The following is a 22,584-nucleotide window of genomic DNA, read 5'->3' as shown; positions in this document are numbered from 1 at the left end:
TCTAGCCTGCCCAACCCCTTAAGCCCCTTAAGGATCTTGAAACTGACCTTCAATGTGTACAATTTATACATTTGAAACAGGCTCAGCATCTCAGTGCTTGTTGGTAGTCTGCCGAACAGTCTACACTTTGTAATGCACAACACCTACAGAGAGGTACCTAACGTATGGACTATAGTAACATTTACGTGAGTGATACTGCCAGACTTGCATCTAGCAGAAATATCAACCATCTTCAAGACCTGTCTGAAGAAGGGCCTCGACCCGAAACGTCACCTATTTATTTTCTCCAGAAAAGCTGCCTGACCTGCTGAGTTACTCCAGCATTTTGTGTCTATTCTTCAGTGTAAACCAGCATCTGCAGTTCCTTCTTACATATCTTCAGGACGTAACTTAGAGTGACAATGCTTGCACAATCATGCCAACTTCCATGCAAAATATGTTAAAAGACTGATCAATTATCAGATAGCTGTTATTCCCTATGGCTGAGACTGTCACATATCAAAGGAATAAACCTTGGTTCAAAACCCTCATGGCTGACGAGTGCGTCATTTCCAGTAAAAGTATACTCAGTGAGGAAGCATCTTCAATATACCTTTGCCACAGGAACATATAGGATGAAACAGAGGCATAATGGTTTTGTTACTGTTTCAGCAACCCAAAGGCCAAAAGTAAGGTTTGTATACACAAATTCAAATCCCACCACAATCCCAGAAGCAATTTCCAATTAAATATATCTGAAATCAGTAATTGCAATCATGAAACTACTGGACTGCTGTGAAAACCCACCTGGTACATTATTCCCTTTAGGGAAATATACAGCTTGAGGATAAATAAGGATGGACAATAAATGCTGGCCTTGCCAATGACATCCATATCCCATGATTAAGAAAAAATGTGCGCCGGCATCTTTTAGTTACATCCTGCTACAGTATAGCATTGCAAAGTAAGAGACACTTCAATAATTCTCTCCTCCCCAGCCATGTCAACATACCAGAGGTTCAGCACAACTATTTCATCCCAGAATGTCTCCATATAACACTGGTATCAGTTTAAACTGAAACACGAGGAAGTGTCTGTCAAATACTTGAAAGAATATTTATTCCCCCATCTTTTCTTTTTAAATCAGAAAGAGATAGGTCAATGAAATTCAGTTTATCCAAATAACACATCAACAATTAGATAGTCGAGGCTTGTATTTACCCAGTTGAATTGGTTTTTGGTAACCTTGGTTACTGAAGGAGGAACACTGGCCAGAGCACCAATTATAGGGGATTTAGTTTGTTGTTCATTCCAGGGATGTATGTGCACATTGGTGGCAAGGCTGGCATCCACTGGCCATCTTGGTTGCTGTTTAATGCCGTCGTGCACCGTGGTAAATCATTGCAAGCAATCTGATCCGGTTGAGAGGTTTGCTAGGCTACTTCAGAGGGTAGTTAGGGATTAATGGAAGATATTAAAATGATCTTGCATTTATATAAAGCTAGTGCCTCAGAGGCAATGTCACATTGATCAGTGAGTGGCTTTCAAAGTATGTTTTCAAGGATTAGAGAAGTGGCTTCTGGGGCTGGGGGGGGGAATTGGTACTGAGGTGATGTAAACTAGGAATGATTAAGAGAACAAACAGTGGGGGCCCAGGAAATGTTGGAGGTTGTTAAAGTAATCAAGAGGAGCGAGGACATTAATCTTAATTCTCATGTAGTGTATGTTGATTAATTGTAAAATGGTGATATTTTGCAGCTCAGGATTGAGTCACTAAGTTTAGAATCAGCTGGGAGATCAACCAGGAAAGCACTGGAATAAACCATTATTTATCAGGCAAATAATGTCAACTTGAAGAACAGGAATTACAACAATCAGCAAGCCCATTACCAATGTGCCTTCTTGTCAGCTCAACTGCTGCGTTACGGTTCACATTTGAGAGCAACCCCAAGCAGAAGCGTTCAGAGTTGGATGGATCAGTGAAGCCATCCACAGTGAGAGAGGGCTGCGAGGCATGAAAGGTCTCCCCCACTCGCTGGTTCAGTTCATAGTAAGCTATCGAGCACCAGAACGCTGGCTCACAGTAAGTGACGGGCTGCAGGTCTGAAAAAGGAAAAGCAGAACATAAAAACCCGTGCAACAAATCTGTCCATTAGCAAAACGTGACATAAAGTGCATCATTCTACACTGTAGGACGGCCTCTCCCAAGCATCGATATTTCCAATGCCCTATCCACCATACCCCTCCCTCCATCTCTGTAACTTGAACAACCTTTATCTCCCTTACTGACCAATGGACTGACAAAATGTTAACACTGTTCTTCTCTTCACGGATGCTGCCTGGCCCTCTGAGTGCCTCCCGCATTTTTTGTTCTGTTTCAGATTTCCAACATCTACCTTTTCATTTTCCATATTTGCCATTTTGACCAATGCTATCCTTCCACATACCAGTTAAAACCTAATTTTTTTCTCGGCTGTGGCAGAATGGATCACCTTTCACCTCAGAATCAGAAGATAATGGTTTCAAATCTCATTTGGAAAACTCAAGTATAAAGTCTCGGCTGGCACTCCAGCAAGAGAGGGAATGCTGGTCCCTCAGAGGTGCCGTTAAACCCAGGTTCTGGCATGGATGAGCTCAGGGCACTGTTTGAAGCAGGGAGTTCTCCCCAATGTCCTGACCAACACTTAACCTTCCCACAGCGTGACTGTATACAATTATCTGATTATCACATTACTATTTCTGAGAATTTGGTCTACTTAAACACTGCTGATTCCTCCCCCCCCCCCCATTACAAATCTTCATCAGTTGTAAAGCACTTTGGAAAACACTGAGAAACAGGAGATTTGGTGTTGTGGAAATAAAGGTCTTTTATTGAGTCAGAGTTCTGCAGCGCGGAAACAAGCCCTTCCACCAAACTTGCCCAGGCCAACCAAGATGCCCCATCAATGCTAGTCCCCCCTGCTTGTGTTTGCCCCTTATTCTTCTAATCCTTTCCTATCCATGTACCTGTCCAAATGTCTTTTAAATATTGTTATAGTACCTGCCTCAACTATCTCCTCTGGCAGCTTGTTCCATGTACCTACCACCCTCTGCGCGAAAAAGTTACCTCTCAAGTTCCTATTAAATCTTTCCCCTCTCACCTTAAATCTATGTACTCTGGTTGTGGATTCCCTTGCTCTGAGTTAAAAGCTCTGTGCATTCACCCTATCTAATCCCCTCATGCTTTTACACACCTTAGATCACCCCTCAGCTTCCGTCACTCCAAGGAGGAAAGTTCTAGCCTGGCCAAACTCTCCCTATAGCTCAGGACATTATCCTTGCAAATCTTCCCTGCACTCTTTCCAGCTCATGCTGTTGTTTTGGATGCAAGGGAGGGGTACGTACGTAAGCTAAAAAGTTTGAAGTTTCAAAGCCTCACCTTCTACATTCATATTGCAGTGACGTTTCAGCCCAGCAAATTTGTATCGCTCTATGCACCCACATGGTAACCTAGTGAAATCTTCCTATACACTCATTGATGACCTTTCTTAGTCCAAAGATTCTCAGATCACATTATTTACTGGACTCTCCTGGAACAATAGTTTCAGAAAATGCCAACGTTTCAGACCTCTTGCTCTCTTCATTTCTTTGATTGTCTTTTCATGTCTGCTCTTACTGCAAATGATCAGCAATTAACCTTTTGGAAACTCACCTCCTCATCAGCTGCACAAATAGAGGTTCATTCAAAAGGTTTTAAATGCACAGGCCAATTTGAGCATGTTGCTAATATCCCAAGTGCATCACTTAAATCACTGACAAGGTTATCTGTTTTAGTGAGGTTAACTAAGGGCTAAATATTGACTGGGGCATTGGAAGAACTTTCCCGTTTCCTGCACAATATTGCCTTAAGTTATTTTCGAAGAAAGCTGATGCGATCTCAGATTATTGTCTCACCTGAAAGATGATACAGTAAAACTGATAATCCGCTGTCTGACTATTTGGAAATCTCGATGTTTCAACGTCTGGCTTAGCAGTTGATGCTATCTGCCCTCACTCTGAACTCTGGTTCCCCCGCTCCCTCTCAACCCGCTCTGTTTAATGAAAAACGTGACACTGGAAAATTTGTACCACATAACATTAAATTAGGTTGGGTTATTAAAGTCCTAAGCATGCAAGAGTTGAGTTGTACTGTAACTCCCTCCATGGTAAGTGTAACCCAGGCACGTGCCATCAGGGTAGGCAGGGTAGGCAGTGCCTACCTTGACTAAAATTATAAAATGGTCATTATTTTATATATATAAAATATATATAAAACATATATTAAAATGGTCATAAATAGTAACGGCATCCCAAATAGTAAGAATTATGCTTCTTGTGTGCTTAGGCATAATTCTCCCGTGCCTTTCATCCGCAGTATATTTAACACGCGGAGGTATGTGCTACTCACGTGCCGTCGACGATGTTTCAAGCCATCAGTGGCAACGGTCCGTAAAGGCAGCTGAAATTCTGCCTTTACACCGTGGACTGCGTGCATGTGCTGCGCTGCGCACTGCGCAAGCACACCAGCCTACTGCGTTTGCGCAAGTTTCTTGGCGGGTTTTTCAAAGATGGATAGTGATTACCTGAAGAGTTTCTCGAAGCAAACTTACGAGGAAAAGACCAAAATATTTGAAAATGGCAGACCAACGCCGGAACTTAAAGAACTTCAACAGCGCAAAGGAACAAGATTAATTAGAACATTTAAAACAGCTTAGTACAACAGGAAACAGAGAGAAGAATAGATTTTGTGTACAAATAATATGGTAAGTAAAATTTCTTTGAGCTATATGCTTTTAAATACTTTATTAAGAGATAGGACCTATTGAAGACAAATTACTTGATAAAAGTCGAGAGAACAATTTGCGCAAGCGCGGTTTCCAAGTTTTTTTTAAAAAAGTCGACTGACAGCTCACCGGGGAAAGAATAATCTACACATGCGCAGTTTTCAAGATTTTTAAAAGCCACTGCCTACCCAGACTAATTACTCAGGGCACGTGCCTGGTGTAATCCCATAATTGGTAACAAACTAGAAAAACAATACTGTATTAATTCCAAATCCTATAGCCTCGCTGCCCACATATTACTATCAAACATTATATTCTTGCTTTTGTATTCTTTATCTCAACCAAACCTTCTGCTTGCCTTATCCTCTTGCGTTGTCTGCACATCAAGGACCCTCTGCTCCTCCTCTCCATTTCTATTTTAATCACTGAGCCCATTCTTCCATACCACTTCCAGGTGTTCTCTTCCATATTACTTAACAATCTTAGTAAGAACAAATAAAAGTGATTTAATACTTGGGATCATTCAAGGTAGGCACACGGGCATTCATTGGGCTTGTCCACAGTAGAACTCCAAGGTGCTGAAAATGACACTGAATGGGGTCTCCTCGCCACTAATTACTTTCCACCAGTGGCCCTGCTGAGCAAAGCCATCACCAGGTGTGTTACACAGGGACAGCACCGATTCCCAATGACATGGTCAGCTGGTCCCAGACAAGAGTGTTCTACTAATAGCCGAGTGTCTCTCTATACAGAATAGCTCTGTGCAATGTGACATCACATTGCATTCACGGGTAGCCTAGATATTAAAAGCGGCCACAGTCCCGCTCACACCAGTGACACGAGTTCTACAGCAAAATCAATGGAAAAAGACTACAGCAGCAAGATATTTTTGTAAAGTTCAGTGCTGAACTTATGGTCAGACTGTCAACATGATTTGCAGGCTTCTACCATACATTCTCATGCACGCGCTCTCTCTCTCATTCACAGACACACAAACACACTGAATACACAATTGAGTTTGAACAGCTGCTACCCATTTTTGCTGCTCTGACAGCTGTTCTTGCTGGGAGAATTCAATCTCTCAGAAAAGCGCGATCCTCGTTTTAGAATAAAAGCTGTAATTCCAGAACAATAGTCTGCCGCTTAATCTCTCTCCCTTTCTCAAGACTCACTCTCACGGAGGTACAACTACACAGCCAAATGTTATCTGCCCCGTGTGACTCGTGGAGACTGGTGTTGGGGGTAATGTGCGCACACACACGCACACACACACACACACACACACAGCATCACACGAGCACAACATTCTTGTTCACTTGTACACTCACGCACCCAACATCAACTTGCTCACACGGGTTAGTAATCAGGAACAGAAACCTTAACTGCTTTTGATACGAGTCACCAGTTTCAAGACAGAAGGGTTGAAGTTCTAAAGATGGGGGCTAGGTCACAAGATATGGCTCTAATTTTGAGCCGCAATCTCAAATTAAGATGTATTGTAGTGTGGTGAAGAGCGTTGCCTGTGTATGAGAATTCGGATCTCACTCACTCGCTCGTTCACTGATGGGGTGCAGTGTTCCTGCCTGGTCTCATTAAATCAGCTTCCTGCCACATTTCCTGTTTATCTTTTAAACTTGCACTTCGTTCAGCTTTTGCAGTGATCCACGTTCAATGAGTATTTTGTGTTCCTAACCCTCCTCTCCTGCTGGCGTTCAATCCTTGCTGGCTCCGCAGGGGCTTTAGTGCGCGTTCCTTATTTGCCCTCAGGGTATTAAAGGAATATTACTTACCTTGGCAGGGTCATGAGTGTTCAGCTCAGTCCACTCATTGTCCACCTTAGACCCACTCTTTGGAGTAGTGAGAATGAAGGTACACAAAAGTGCTGGAGAAACTCAGCAGGTGTGGCAGCGAAGGAAATAGGCAAAGTTTCGGGCCAAAACCCTTCTTTCTGGTGTGAAGAAGGGTTTCGGCCCGAAATGTTGCCTATTTCCTTCGCTCCATAGATGCTGCCGCACCCGCTGAGTTTCTCCAGCACTTTTGTGTTCGATTTTCTACCTTCGATTTACCATCATCTGCAGTTCCTTCTTGAACAGTAGTAAGAATGAGCTGGAACCTGGGGAATTCATTCTCATTGCACCTTCCGTAAGAAAGGCAGTGAATCAAGTTGCAACTACCTGTTGATCATCTGAAGAAGGGTTTTGGCCCATTTCCTTCGCTCCATAGATGCTGCCGCACCCGCTGAGATTCTCAGTCACTTTTGACTACCTGTCTTAAGGCCACTTATGACAAGCCTTACGAATGACTATTTATTTTCAGAATATAACATAGTTAACCACCCCATCAGCTTTGAGAGCCTAACGGTGAGCAAGTTTCTTGAAATACTGTCAAAAGTACGGTTGTGTGGGAGAGCTCCAATTGACAATGCAAGTTAAGAAAATGACCACAGTCATCCAGTACCAAAATAGGCCCTTTGGACCACCTTGTCCACATTAATCATCAAACACCCATTTACAATAATCCCATTCTTCCCATCAATTCTAACTCTCAGATTCCACCACTCACCTACACACAAGGAACAATTGTGACCAATGAACATCCCAACCAGAACCTTCATTGGGATGTGAGCCAAGTACTTTAGTTCACCTGGTACCTTTATCCGCTTTGGTGACAGACAGTGAGTGGACCTGGGAGATTTGCAAGTGATGGAAGGAAACATGGTACAAGTGGTCGTAGGAATTGGTCCTTCCAGTCAGGTATGCTTGTCTTCTCCCCCGCCAGGAAGGTACACAGATCCACTGTCAAGCTCACCCCCACAGACACCCACCCACCCAGCAAGGACTCACCACCTCCAGCATTGACCAGAGGGACAAAGACAGGGTGGTCTAAAAAGGAATGAGAATTAAAAAGGAGATGCACGCTATTTCAAATGGCAACGCGCCAATGCTTTGACAGCTGGTTAACTAGGCCTCCGCTTTATTGCCAGTGTAAATTGCAACCACAAATGTGGTAAATGTTCAACTTGACAGATTTTATTACAAATAGCGACAGTTGGCCAGGAGTGACTTGCAGAGCAGAGGCGAGCAGCAAAGGCGCAAAATGGCAATTCTGACAGTTTGTGTTAGAGATCAGAACATTTCCTGGGAAAGAGACATCTTTCCTAAACCCATTTGCCTCCCAATCCCACACCGACAACTTCAGGCTCATCGGAGGAGACTGGTGACTCATTTGCCAGTGTTTACATTTCACTGGTAATCGCACTGAATCATCTCATCCCTTATGCCTTAAAATGGAAGGAGGATGGAGTGATGGACTTTCAATGTTTGCAGCTTTCTCTCTACAACCAGCTGACACCCACTGTACACCCCAACTTCTCCCTGCACCCGAGTGCCTCGCCACACTTCACAACTACAACATTTTCACTCCTGGAATCGTCCACCTAAGCTGTGGATGTTCTGTCACAGAGTGTCACACATTCAAGGTTGCGATAGATAAGATTTTGTGACTCTAAAGGAACCAATAGATTGGGAATCAGGTGGGCAATTATTGATTGAAGTACAAGATCAACCATAAGAAGGATGGCACACAGTGGCGCAGTTGCTGCCTCTCAGTGCCACCGACCTGGGTTCCATCCCGACTGCAGGTCATGTCTGTTTTGTACTGTAAAGATGTACAGTTATACTGGTTAATTGGCTTTGGTAAAATTGTAAATTGAATCTAGTATGCAGAATAGTGCAAGTGTATGGGGTGCTCACTGGTCGGCACAAACAAGGTGGGCCGAAGGGCCTGTTTCCACACTGTATCTCTCAAGTCTAAAGTAAAGTTTAAAGAGGGCTGAGCAGCCACAGGGTGACTTCACTATTATTTGCCACAGGGACGGCACAGTGGCGCAGCGGTAGAGTTGCTGCTTTGCAACGCCGGAGACCCGGGTTCGATCCCAACTACGGGTGCTGTCTGTACGGAGTTTGTACGTTCGCCCCGTGACCACTTGGGTTTTCTCCAAGATCTTTGGTTTCCTCCCACGCTCCAAAGACGTGCAGGTTTGTAGGTTAATTGGCTTAGTGTAAGTGTAAATTGTCACTAGTGTGTGTAGGATAGTGTTAATGTGCGGGAACCGTTGGTCGGTGCGGACTCGGTGGTCTGAAGGGCCCGTTTCCGCGCTGTATCTCTAAACTAAACCAAACCGCAGAAATAGTCAAGGCTATTGCTTCAGCCTCAGAATTCACAGCTGTAAAGTCTTTACAGACGCTTTGAGTCATAGCATGTATACATCCAAAGAGATAAGAGTTTATTTACAAATTGCATGACAACACACTTAAACTTGGTTCGATGTTGGGTCTGAATAGCTCAGACAGTCTGTGACTTCGCTATGATGCAAGTGAGCATACGACTCTCCTAACCAATCAGGACCACTGTTGGAACTCACGCACACTGACAGATAACAATGTTCCTGCTTAAAACCTACTGTAAAAGATAATTTCAGTTTGCTCTGGATGTTTTGTTTATATTCCAGAAAACACAATGAACCTTGTTGATTTGTAACAGATCAGTTCTCAGATTCTATCCCTGGATTATAGATTTAAGAACACCATTAACTAGCGGCTCCTGCAGCCCTCCACCATCCAGTGCCACCTTCTGGAATGTGATCCTGACATCATTGGGTGGGTGATTAAACAAAAATCTACTGCCCAAACCCAACATAAATCAAAATCCAAACAAGCTCAATGATGACTGATAAGACATATTGTCTCCCTTTTATGTTTTCACCGTTCCTGTCCCTTCCCCATCCCTGAATTTCCCCGTGGTCTTATAATTCCCAGATCCCTGCACTGCTCCAAATCTGATCTCCTGCTCACCTCTGTGGCCGCACCTTCAGTTGTCTTTCTAAGTTTTGAAATTCTGCTCCCAAACCACTTCACTGCCTTTTCTTTCCCCTTCAAACCTCAATTTTTGAAGTCCACCAATGGGATGTTTTAGTTTAGTTGCTCTGACGAATGTGCACCTTTAACTAAAGGGTCCATTTAAGTAGACCGAGTGTATGCATCTCCTGGAAGCCACAGTTCACAGTCTTTGAGCCCTGCCCAGCAGCTGTTGTCGCTGTGCAGAGCTGCCCACGTCTGCCCGACCAGCCACTGTTGCTGGAATGTTAAACAACAGTCTCTTGTTCACTGTGGGACAGTGTGCTCCAGTAGCACTGAGTCAGGCAAACAAAGCTAAACCGTGGGCCGACTGCCAATGTAAACTTTGTGACCTGGGGGTGAACTTCCATCATCAGCGGTGCTCACTCAAATCTGATCACTTGAAAAACGGCAGCTCTCAATATTACATGGGCTACTCCCCGACCTGCTCAGCGAAATGTCAACCGGTGCCAGCTCGCACCTTTCATCCATCTCCAACCTCTGGTAAACAAGCTACTTACAACGAAAGCAATGATTTATAGTGTAAAAAAGGCACCAGAAAAGAGAGAAAAAAGAGAAAATGAGACGAAAGGGTGGATGAAAGAGAGACAAACAGATTTATTTTCCAATTTGAATTTCCCGATTCTCAGTGTAACCCAAAAATAACCTGGTAGTTCAGCAAAGGTATTTTCCTATTTGGGTACATTTGCACTGCGGGATAGATGACTTCAGGTTGGGGTGCTTCCATTTATCTTCATCCCTGGCCTGAAGTAACTACTGCATTAAATGTGGCCTGTACCTGCCATAGTTGCTCAGAATATGGAACTAGAAAACAAAAGCTGAAAGGCCACTATTGCCCACTCAATAAGACCATAGTTGGTTGTGCACTTTGTCCAGATCCCCTGGTTCCCTCAGTCTAAAAATCTGCCCATCTCAGCTGTAAATGAATTAAGTAACAGCGCCTTCCTATGTCCCCCAAGCTAAGGGAGATTCCATAACGCACTATATCTATAAACTCTAAACATACAACAAGGTAAATGCCAATCTGCAATCATTGCATTTGTGGTTCTGTGGACTCACCCAAGTTGCTGTGTGTTGGTGACAAGGGGTTTGGTGACAGGTCAGCCGCAGACCCTAAACAGAGTCAGAAAAGCAACAATGTAAATGTCCAGAAACAATTCACAACATATTTCATATCAACCGAAGAAAGGTATATCTGCAGTGGTGTCTGCTCTTAATGATCAACATTTTACGTATCTCTACTGTTAATTCTAAAATGGCAATAATCAGACAGAACCAAATAGTGCAATATCCAAACTTCTGAGTCCAATCATCTCCATAATTCCCCTGGAGAATGCTGAAATTAAACAATAATTTTCATGACACTGCTGGTGACAAAATCCAGGAAAATAAATCAAGAGAGGTTCAACAGAATACTTCAATTAAATTATCAACCCGTGTTTCCTATTTCTCATAATTACACAAATAATAAAGAGATTTTCATTATTATTTCTGTAATTATGAGGAACAGGAAACACAGGCTGATAATTTAATTGGTGAGTAATCCATTGATTGGTTGGATATGTCAAGCAATGGTGAGACTGCAAAGAAGAATGGTTGAAGGCATGGGTCATGTGATGTTACCCCCAGGAACAAGTCCATTTTATTCCAAAGGTGAAGGGGAAAAAATGGAGATGTAAAAATTGCCACTGGTGTTGGGATCATCACACGACAAGACAGCATGATGGAAAATAGTGACCCTTCACCTGTGTCTGCAAGGGACATCATTGTCCCTCGCCACACTAACATTCTCCGCTTCTCCAATTCATCGGGAATTTGTGGATCATGCCTGCAATAGCACTGCTTGGAAGACATTCATTCTTAAACATGGCTCAAGGTGTTCAGGAACAGACTAACCGTTTTCGCCTGAAATTGCTCTACGATGTTTGTACAGCCCTTACCTGTGTCCATGCTGTGGTTCATCTGATGGTCACTGGTTTCTCCATCTTCACTTATGTAACCTGGCGGGGGAGTTTCTAAGGAGAAGAAAAAGAATATCATTATTAAACCACTGTTCATGTTCTGATGAGGTTAGATGTTGCATCAGTTTGGATGTTTCATTTGCAGGCTCCAGAGTGACGGGTAAAAAAGGTAGAGATCTTGTTACGTTTGATCGTGTTTTCTAAAGTTGGACCAGGTCCCCCTGAATGTCTTGTTATTATTTACCAATTGCTTTCAACAATTGGCCCTGTGCCAACATTACTTTGGTTTAGTTTAGAGATACAGCATGGAAATGGGCTTGAGGCCCACCCATTCACACTAGTTCTTTGTTATCCCACTTTCTCATCCACTCCTAATACGCTGGGAGCATTTTACGGAGGCCATTTGACGTACACTACCGCACGTCTTTGGGATGTGGGAGGAAACTGGAGCCCCAGGAGTAAACCTGGGCAGTCACAGGGAGAACGTGCAAACTCTGCGCTGACAGCACCCGAGAATCGGGATTGAACCTGAATCTCAGGCGCTGAGATGGCAGCTCTACCAGCTGCGTCACAAAACATTTTTGAGGCAAAGAACTGAATTCCAGAGATGAAGTGGGGGTGCTTGACATCAAGGCTGCAATTTATCGAGTATGGCATCAAGGAACTCTGGCTAAACTGGAATCATTGGCCACAGGAGGGAATCCTTCTACTGATTGGAATCATACCCAGCACAAAGCAAGGTTGTGGTGGTGGTTGAAGGCCAATCATCAGCCACAGGTCATCTTTGCAGGAAGAGGTAGTATGTAGTACTCTAAACCCAACCTTCTTCAGCTACTTTATTAGTGACTGCCTTCAATCGCAAGATCACAAGTAGGGATATTCGCTGTCAATTGCACAATGTTCAACAACCTTGACGACACCTCAGATAATGAAACATGTTCTAACTAAATGTAGCAAGACCTGGACAATATCCACGCCTCGGCTGATAGATAGCAAGTAATAGTCACAACACACAAGTGCAGCAATGACTATCGAACAAGAGAAAATCCAGCTATCCCACCCCCCTGACAATAAATGACATTACCATCAATAAATCCCCACCATCAATATTCTGAGGGTTACCATTGATGATAAATACCAATATACACGACGTGGCTATAAGAGCAGGAATCCTATGGAGTAACTCACTTTCTATGTCCATAAAGTCTGTCCACCACCTACAAGGCTCATCAGGAGACTGATGAAACACTCTCCACTTGTCTCGATGGGTGTAGCTTCAATGACACTCAAGGAGCTCAGCACACTGACAGAGCAGCTCCCTTGATGGCCACCACTATCCACAACCACTCACTCCACCGATTGACCAACAAGATACAAACCTGGAGGGCAACCATTTCTACTCAGAATGTGGTGGGTATATGGAATGTGCTGCCAGAGGACATGAAGCAGTAACTATAACAGTATTTAAAAGACACTGGACAAGTGCATGGATAGGAATGGTTTAGCGGGATATGGGACAAACACGGGTAAATGGGACCAGCTTAGAAGGGAGATCTTGGTCATTATGGATGAGTTGGGCCTATGGACCTTTATCCTTGCAACATAACTCTACAACAATCTGTTATCCATCCTAAAAAGAACACAAAGTACTGGAGAAACTCAGCAGGTCAGGCAGCATCCCTGGAGATCATGGATAGGTGATGCTTCAGGTCAGGACACTTCTTCCAGGGACACTGCATGACCCACTGAATTACTCGAACTTGTTTTGTAAATCAACAAATGCAGTTCCTGGTTTCTACGTTATCCATTCAAAACTGATTGGCTTGCTGGGACATTTAAGTTAAGAATCACATACCCTAGGATTGGAATCAAACACACAGGGATAGCTAAGGATGGCACCTTAATTTTTAATGAAAAGATTTACACCAGCAGGTGTTTTTAGAACTGGATTTCTATGGTTACAATGACGGCATCCAGTTTCTGTAATTCTACATTTTCTTAATTGAATATAATTTGCACTTTGATCCACACCAATGAAGTATCAGAGAGGAAACATTGGTTGAAGGTGATGCATTTCGGCTGCAACCAACTCGAGTGACAAAAAGTCAAATTGCCCCACAACTATGATTATTCACCGACTTTTAAAACCAAGAGATGGAAACTTGATAAAGGGCTTTACAAATTGCAGTCTTACATCAGGCTTATTGCGTGAGTACACAGCGGCTCTCGTGTGTTAAAATCTGATAACCAACACAGTGAGCTTCTTTCAAACTCTTTTGGAATGTAACGTCTGTTGCTCTACTCTATTTATATACATTTCACAGGTTTTTTTTTTTTCTTTTTCCAGTGAAATTATTTTCATCTCCGGCACTGCAAATAGCAGAAAAAGTGATGTCCCGGAATGTAGTTTGGTACCTGGTGTGTAGTTGCACTGTGGTTCGATGCCCGCTGGGAAGTTTGTGTTCTCTGGGATGGAATGTGTGTAGTCTTCCAGGGGTGGTAATTCAGCAGGCATATCTGTGTGTCTTGGCACGAGAACAGGAGGTAAAACTGTAAAACACACACACACACACACACACACAACGAATAGAAAGGACTTGAGATTATTTTCATTTAAGGCCAATGGAACAGTTCTCTATTTAAAGCTTCTTTTTCCTACCTAAATCTTCCGATACCCACTGGATGCCACTTTGGCAAGCGGGTGGCATTCTCACCCGAGTCACAACATTTTGGTTTTGGGCTCCTTGCTGGAATTTCAATAACGTTGACTAAACTAGGGCTGCATTGATAAAAAATATTGTCCACTGGCAGAAGAATTAAAATAGGGTCTTTGACACTCTGTTCACAGGGCTGATTAAGATTCCACGTCACTACTTAACAGCCAGCAGGGAGTTTGCCTGCCGTCCACACCAACTAAACAAATGAACAGTCACTCATTTCACTGCTGTGGGACTCTGCTGTGGACAGACCCCCCTGTGCACTGTGTCACAAATTACCGCACTTGAACATAACGGGAGATTTGGGAGGCACAAGGGAACCCCTACCCAAATTCAATATCTCTTCTTGAAAGACAAGAAAGCAGGAAGTCAGCATTAAACACAGGCAAACTCCACATCACAGGAGGTTCCATCACTGGAAAACAGTTCATATTGCAAGTTTCCATAACGTGAATCTGCATCATCAGTGCATGCATCGGGAAAATAAATACATTTTGTATTTATATCTTTACTTGTGTTTTAACAAGCAAGTTGCACGAGAGCGAGTTTTATTCCATTATCTTAAAATTTGTGGGTCATGATTTATGAATTATGCATGGGATTTCAGTAACTGGGGTAGGGGGTAGAGGTAGCTACCTACACTCAGCAGGTCAGTCTGCGTCTGTGGAGGGAGAATTGAGTGAATGTTTCAACCCTCTGACCCTCAGGAAATGGTTGCATGTGGAACTTAGTTCCTTTCTCACTTTTCCCAATTCTGATGAAGGGCCATTGACCTGAAACACCAGTCACTTCTCTCCCCCATAGATGCTGCCTGCCCCGCAGAACATTTCCAGCATCATCCCCATTTATTTCTTTCCCGCTCAGTTGCTCAGTCCGAGCCGTAGCAAGGGGAAACGTCACAGACTCGTCTCGTGCGGCAAGGGCTTCTTCTCCGCCTCAAACACAAGAAAGAACAAGAACAGTGGCCAGGGTGGAGGAATTTTGGTGTGTGAACCCATCCGGGTACATTAAGGATGTTCTTAAGGATTATCATTGAAGTTTCTTCCTACATGGACTGAATCCGGGGCCCAGGCAGCTCTCAAGAGCAGTGACTATGCACCACTGCTAAATCCATGCAGGCTCATGTGGAAAACAGACCTTCAGTTCTTAGCATCATAGAGTGATACACTGTGGAAACAGGCCCTTCGCTTCAACTTGCCCACACTGGCCAACATGTCCCAGCTACACTAGTCCCACCTGCCCACATTTAATCCATAACCCTCCAAACCTGTCCTATCCATGTACCTTGATGGGATGGTCCCTGCCTCATCTACCTCCTCTGGCAGCTTGTTCCATACACCCGCCACTGTTTGTGTGAAAACGTTACCCCCTCAGATTCCTATTAAATCTTTTCCCCTTCACTTGGATCCTGGTTATGTTGCATATGGTTAATACGAGGGAGAGTGTTGCTTAAGGCTGGTGGATAGCTGCAAACTTGGGATTGTATCTTGTATTAGCATTTGTACTCTTGAATGACTGTCGCCAATAAAGTTTGTCTTCACTGAATGATCTACTTCTCAGCAAGTTGATGAGTGCCAATAATAGAGACCTTCATGTAATACATATTACGTGACTTCCCATCCCACCCATCTTGTGCATACAGTATCTGCGTGCTGCTCTAGTTGTTGCTCTTACCTGGGGTCTCCACCCTTTGGTAGTGGTAAGGGTTCACACAGACCTCGTCCTTCTTCATGTGAAAGGCAAACTCACACATTTCCATGGCTCGAAGCTCGTGGTGGCTGTGAAGGTCCGGCCAGCGCCACAGGCGACAGTAGATGACGTGGGGCAGGCCTTTCCGATGGGATACCTGAAGCCTTCCATCAAGAGACCTAAGGGGCAACGACACTCCATCAGAACTAGAGCAGCATCAACAGTAAGCTCGCAACCGATATGTGATGAACATTTCAATTACAACGGTGAGGCAGCACCAATAATTAATTTTGTCGTAAAGAAACATCAATAAGAAACCGTGGAATGCTCTCAGAAGATTTCCAATGCACATTTTATCTGGGAAACCCGTTTTCATTAAAATGAGGGGACCATCTTGGCTGGGCGGGATCCAGGACACATGAACAAATGGCCACCAAAGATTAAAACCATGGCTTAATTGGGGGGAAATCATGAGTGAATGAGGTGGGTGCAAGGCCATATTGGGATTTCCACGCAAGCTTCAGAATTTTGATAACAGCACAAGTCGAACGAAAGACACAAGGAACTGCAGATGCTGAACCTTGAATAAAGCACAAAGTGCTGGATTAACTCAGCGGGTCAGGCAGCATTTGTGGAGGAAATGAACAGGTGACATTTCGAGTTGGGAAAGTCACCTTCAGACACCCCAGAGATACTGCTTGACCAGCTGAGATACTCCAACCCCCTTTTTTTTTAATGCAAGTTGATAAGAGAGTTAGGATGTGGGCATGACTTTGCACGATCATGTTGTTTGTTGGGTTTGCAGGTGGAGATAATTTCTGTAGACATCACTCCTGCCCAGGAGACAATTGAGGATTTCCCAATCAACGGGCAGGTTCATACACGCCCCATCTACAGAGCCGCGGATATCAGAAGTCCCCATGAAATAAATGCCGGGCACGTCTTTGGGCGAGGTAGTTGAGCATTGTTGGAAATGCTCTGAAGAAAGTTGATCAGGGAGAGGAAGAAATAGAGGTCTCAGTGACAGAGAGAGAGAGGGGAATGACATTCAAGTGAGGAGCGCTGAAGCTTAGAAGAAATATTATTCCTGCTGTAACCGCACAATATTTAATCAGATTGCCAAATCCAGGAACGCAGCCAAGGTTCAATTGGAATGTTTACGTGGGCTACATGCAAGTTACTGTGTCACAACAAGTTTCATTCACATATGAGACAACCAGTGTTTTGCTCCTTAGTAACAGGGCTACAAACAAATACATATGCTGAGCACATCTCAAGGGCTCGGACCAGTTACATTACATTCAGACCCAGTCGGTCAGATGCTCGATCCCTGGTCTGTGCAGAGTAAGGCCACCTTTAACTGATGCTTGGCTGGACCTCACTACAGTGCACTTCCTGCTCTGAATCAGAAGGCTGTGTTCAATTCCCTCTCCAGAAGACACCAGGCACAAAGTCTCTGCCCGTCTCCCAATGCTGCTCCAGCAAAGATTCCATCTTTTAGTTTTAGTTCAGAGAAACAGTATGGAAACAGGCCCTTTGGTTCACCGAGTCCATGGCAAACTTTGATCACCTGTTCACACTAGCTAACCCACTTTCACATCCGCTCCCTACACACTAGGGGCAATTTTCAGAGGCCAATAAGCCCTACGTATCCATAAGTCTTTGGGAAGTGGGAGATAGTGGAGTACACGGAGGGAACCCACGTAGTCACAGGAAGAACGTATATACTCCACACAGACAGCACCCGAGGTCAGGATTGAACCCGGGTCTCTGGCACTGTACAGCAGCAACTCTACCGCTGTGTGCCATCCATCCTGTACCCTCATGGTTGATATTATACTTCAATCAATAATTGCCCACTTGATCCCCAATCTATTGGTTTCTCTAGAGTCACAACATCTATCCATCTCAACATTGAATGAACATCCACCGCTTAGGTGGACGATTCCAGGAGTGTAAATGTTGCCGCTGTGCAAGGCTCTACCAGTTGCGCCCCTTTTGGAGGAAAAGCTCAGCTCAGGACCCCTTTATTCTCCCAAGATGGGACAACAATCCCATGGCAACATTTCAACAATGAGCAGAGTTCTCCTGACCAATATTTAATCATTTAACCAAAACAATACAGAATGAATGATCACGTTGCTTTTTAAAGGGAGCTTGCGATATCACAAAAGGGTTGGAGTGTTCCCCACATCACAGAACTGGCAACTTTTCAAAAGGCAAGCCCAGCAAGATATCATGACAAGAATGTAATAATGACACAGAAACTTATCTCCCCATGGGCAAGTTGTAGCCACTGCTCTCTCCCTTATGCAGCGTGCCCACTGGGTGAATTCTCCACCCCCCCCCCCGCTGCTCTCCGAGATTGGTGTTTCTACAAACCGTGAGAAACTGAGCCATCTCATTGCACCAAGAGGGATGGCAGAAAACAGCCTTCATTCTCAAAGAACTTGAGAGAGAAAGGAGTCACTGTTTTGATACACCACCAGGCATGCTAATACAGGTCATGATGACAGTCAAGAAGTTTATCAACATTGCTGTGTAATTAAAAGGTACAGTCATGCCCTTGGATATTCCCAAAGTCTAGAAGATTTGGGCCAGAGTTCAAAACTTTTTATCAGTTATAATCAACCATTTCTTTTTTTAAAGTAAAAGTGAAACCAATAGCTTCTTTATTCTATCATCAAATCTAGGCCTCATCTTTATGATATTGTTGCAAACGTCCCCTTGCAATCCAGCGATCATCCTACCTTATATCAGCCACTCTTAACAATGTGTACGAATGTTGTACCAAGGTCGTGAGCAGAGCAACCTTCACCTAATAACCTTGGCAAATAATTTGTAGATGCCCAGAATCCCAGGCTTGCTCAATATCCACTCAACCCAGAACTGTAAGGCCACAGCCACTAATAATTTGACTACTACATGTTAAAGTGATACATTAATTTATCGAGAGCTGGGCTGCCCCAAAACATCCTGCGTCCACGGGTTGGAAATCTGAAGCCGACCCATCTTCGGCTCCTGTCAGGCTCCATTGAATACCTTGGGTCTGCAGAGACCTTGCACCCCTCCTTTGTCACAGTGTTGAAGAATCTGGCTCCTAAACAGCCATTCAGTCTTCTTCCAGACATACATCCCCACCTGCGAGCCCCTCACCCACTCCAAATAACTGGCACTAGGATTAGTCAGAATGCCGCAGGAAGCACAAAAGAGAATGGACATTGGATGTGAAAGGAAGTAATGAGGAATGATTTCAAAACTGAAAGAATGCAAGGACAGCAAACCAATGAGCAGACAAAAATCATTGGTGGCATGGGATGAAAAGAGTGTGCAAGTGAAAAAAGGAGAGGGAGAATGAGAGAGGGAGAATGAGAGTGGGAGAGAACGAGAGAGGGAGAGAACGAGAGAGAGAGGGAGAATGAGAGAGAACGAGAGAGAGAACGAGAGAGGGAGAACGAGAGAGGGGGAATGAGCGAGGGAGAATGAGAGAGAACGAGAGAGAGAGAGAGAGAGAGAGAGAACAAACAAGGGAGAGAATGAGGGAGAGAACGAGAGATTTGAGGGAAAGAGAGAGGTGAGGGAAAGAGAAAAGGAGAGAAGAAAAAAGGTGAAAAAAAATGGAGAGAAAGAGAGAAATGAGACATGAGAGAAAAGATAAATATTTGTGCTACTCTGCGCTTTACTGGAGCCCACACTGCAGTTTACTTGCAGGTTTACAAGGCTGAATGCTGACATGGGGCCTTACAAACTACTGCAGAATTTGACCTTGTAAAGGTCGGCTTGTTTTTATTCTCCATGTTACCAGCATGTTTGTCTGTTGCAGGAGTCTGTGTGAATCCAATACCTACACGTGGCTCGTGCCAACCATTCAGACCTTGAGTCACCGCCCATCCGCTTTTGGGTCGGTCTGGTTTTTGGACCGGGCAGTCCACAGCTTTCACAAACATAATCTGCAGTGCCAATGGCTGATCTTTAAATAAAAGCCTACTGTTTCGTCTGGTTGGCTGGTGGAAATGCTGGGGATAGTTCTTCTGAACCCGTCTTGTGAAAATGTACCCCAATCCCATTACTCTGTGAGCCACTTGAATCCTGGCAGCTGACCCTGGACTTGGCTGAGAAGCAACAATCCATTCCAGGGAACTAGAATTGCCCCAATGAGCCTCATGGGAGAGTCCCACAGCCTCTTTCATCTTCTCTCGCCAGCCAGACAAAAACCTGCTGAACCTTCCACCAGGTGGTTCAACTTAAAACACACACATGCCCTTGGCTAACAGCTGAAACCTGCCCAAAGTCGATGTTGGTGAATCATGTGCACAGGAACTAGTTTAGCAGGGGTATGGGTTAAAATAGTACCTCTTCCTGTAAACAAATGGAGGTCTGTTAATGGTTGGTGCAAAGATAGTTCCTCATTTTAACATTGCCCTGAAGATGACACTGAATAGAGTGCCACAAGCAGACACAATGCACGCACGCGCACATATATAGAAACAGTACGAACCGACCCAATTGGTTGTATTTACATTTTGGAGATGCAGCATGGAAACAGGCCCTTCGGCGCACCAAGTCCACCTTAACCATCGATCACCAGTGCACACTAGGGCTATGTTATCTTACTTTCTATCCACTCCCTACACACCAAGGGCAATATTACAACAGTCAAGTCAAGTGAGAATATTGTCATGTGTCCCAGATAGCACAATTAAATTCTTGCATTTGCTGCAGCACAACAGGATATTGTAGTCATAAATACAGATCAGATCAGTGTGTCCATATACCATAGAATATATATATATATATATATATATACACACACACATCAGTAAACAGATAACGTGCAATAGGCTGTTATAGTTCATTGTTTGTTTGAAGTTGTGTTTAATAGCCTGATGGCTGCGGGGAAGAAGCTGTTCCTGAATCTGGATGTTGCAGATTTCAGACTCCTGTCACTTCTACCCGATGGCAGCGGAGAGATGAGTGTGTGGCCAGGATGGTGTGGGTCCTTGATGATGCTGGCAGCCTTTTTGAGGCAGCGACTGCGATAGTAGGGAGGTCAGAACCCTCGATGGTAGGGAGGTCAGAACCGAGGATGATGTTTACGACTTTTTGCAGCCTTTTCTGTTCTCGGACGCTCAGGTTGCCGAACCAAGCCACGATGCATCCAGTCAGCATGCTCTCTACTGTGCACCTGTAGGAGTTCGAGAGAGTCCTCCTTGACATACCGACTCTCCGTAATCTTCTCAGGAAGCAGAGGCGCTGATGTGCTTTCTTTATGATTGCATCAGTGTGCTGGGTATTACAGAAGATAATCGACCCATAAACCCACATGATTTTTGGGATGTGGGAGGAAACCAGAGCACCCAGAGGAAACCCACACGGTCACAGGGAGAATGTACAAACACCGAGCAGTCAGCAACCGGGGTCAGGATCAAACCCGGTCCCTGGCACTGTGCAGCAGTAACTGTACCTGTGGCACCTCTGTGCGACCCATTGTCAAGGAGGCTGCTTCAAGGAGTTTTACAGCGGATGTACTTAGCTAGAATTCTTATAAACAGCTGTAAAAGAGGAAAAATGAAATTGGTAGCTGATACGTTGCTGTTGCTACCGGTCAAAACGCACAAATAAAATTAGCGGCCACACATGCAACATGATGCAGGCTCAGTAAAACGGAGGCTCAGAAATCTCTAGCATTTATTCAATGTTATTGCAGACAAAAACAGCTGCAAAGATTGACAACATGCACTTTTTAAGTCCCCCAAATAATTTGACACGGTGGATAATATAGCAGGCACTATGAAATCAGAGACACATTAACAACTATGGAAAATCTTTGATCCAACTGCTAACTTTTTAAAGACCGTGCTCTTTTATAATCTTTTTCATGAACTTAGGCCAAACTTACGGCTTTCTAGCCTTGAATGCACTGGGGGAAGCATCAGCGCAGTGCTTCCTCAGTATTGTCACTGGGGTACCAACCTGGATTAGATATCTTCAGGTCTCCAAAGCAGGACTCTGGAAGGGCTGACAGCACTCTCCACAAAGCTTGAAACACTGCTCCACATTGTTCACTACTGAGCTGATGCACATGGAATTCTCATTAAAATTGGGATTGCCAAGGAGAAAAGTGAAACAGGTCTACATTATGGAATAGAGGGCTACCTTACCCTTTATGCACAGGAATAGATAAAGGATTTAGTGACCAGGCAGAATGCCTGCTGAGCTCTCATGCCCTGTATAGAGCCATTTCTCAACCACTATAGCTGATGGGTAAATTAGTCTCCATTATACGTTACAAAGGTGGGGAGAAAGGAAAAAAAAAAGTTGTTTCTGGGATCCTAAAAGATCCCTAATTTACAATGAGATGGCATGCATAAACTTCCTGCCACAGCAAACAATGTTTATCAATTATCAAAGAATATGATCAGTTATTGTAAAGTTCACTTTCATCAAATATAGACTCCATCGCCACAAAAATTGCAATTAAGAGAAAACTTGGAAAAATAAATGCAAAATTCAAACTGGT

At 44.0% G+C, this 22,584-nt stretch overlaps 1 protein-coding gene across 1 annotated transcript in view; it reads right to left on the bottom strand.

Annotated features, from left to right (window-relative positions):
• Positions 1 to 22,584, bottom strand: part of smad3b (SMAD family member 3b) — a 77,497-nt gene that overhangs the window by 6,000 nt on the left and 48,913 nt on the right. Inside the window, exons 2-6 of the mRNA XM_055661430.1 lie at positions 16,050 to 16,243; positions 14,074 to 14,208; positions 11,638 to 11,712; positions 10,757 to 10,810; positions 1,870 to 2,082 (exon numbers count right to left, since the gene is read on the bottom strand). Of these exons, the coding sequence (XP_055517405.1) occupies positions 1,870 to 2,082; positions 10,757 to 10,810; positions 11,638 to 11,712; positions 14,074 to 14,208; positions 16,050 to 16,243 (671 nt within the window). The remainder of the gene's footprint in view (positions 1 to 1,869; positions 2,083 to 10,756; positions 10,811 to 11,637; positions 11,713 to 14,073; positions 14,209 to 16,049; positions 16,244 to 22,584) is intronic.

Source organism: Leucoraja erinacea, chromosome 33 (genome assembly GCF_028641065.1).
Source record: "Leucoraja erinacea ecotype New England chromosome 33, Leri_hhj_1, whole genome shotgun sequence".
NCBI lineage: Eukaryota > Metazoa > Chordata > Chondrichthyes > Rajiformes > Rajidae > Leucoraja > Leucoraja erinaceus.
This window is presented reverse-complemented; position numbering and strand designations above follow the sequence as displayed.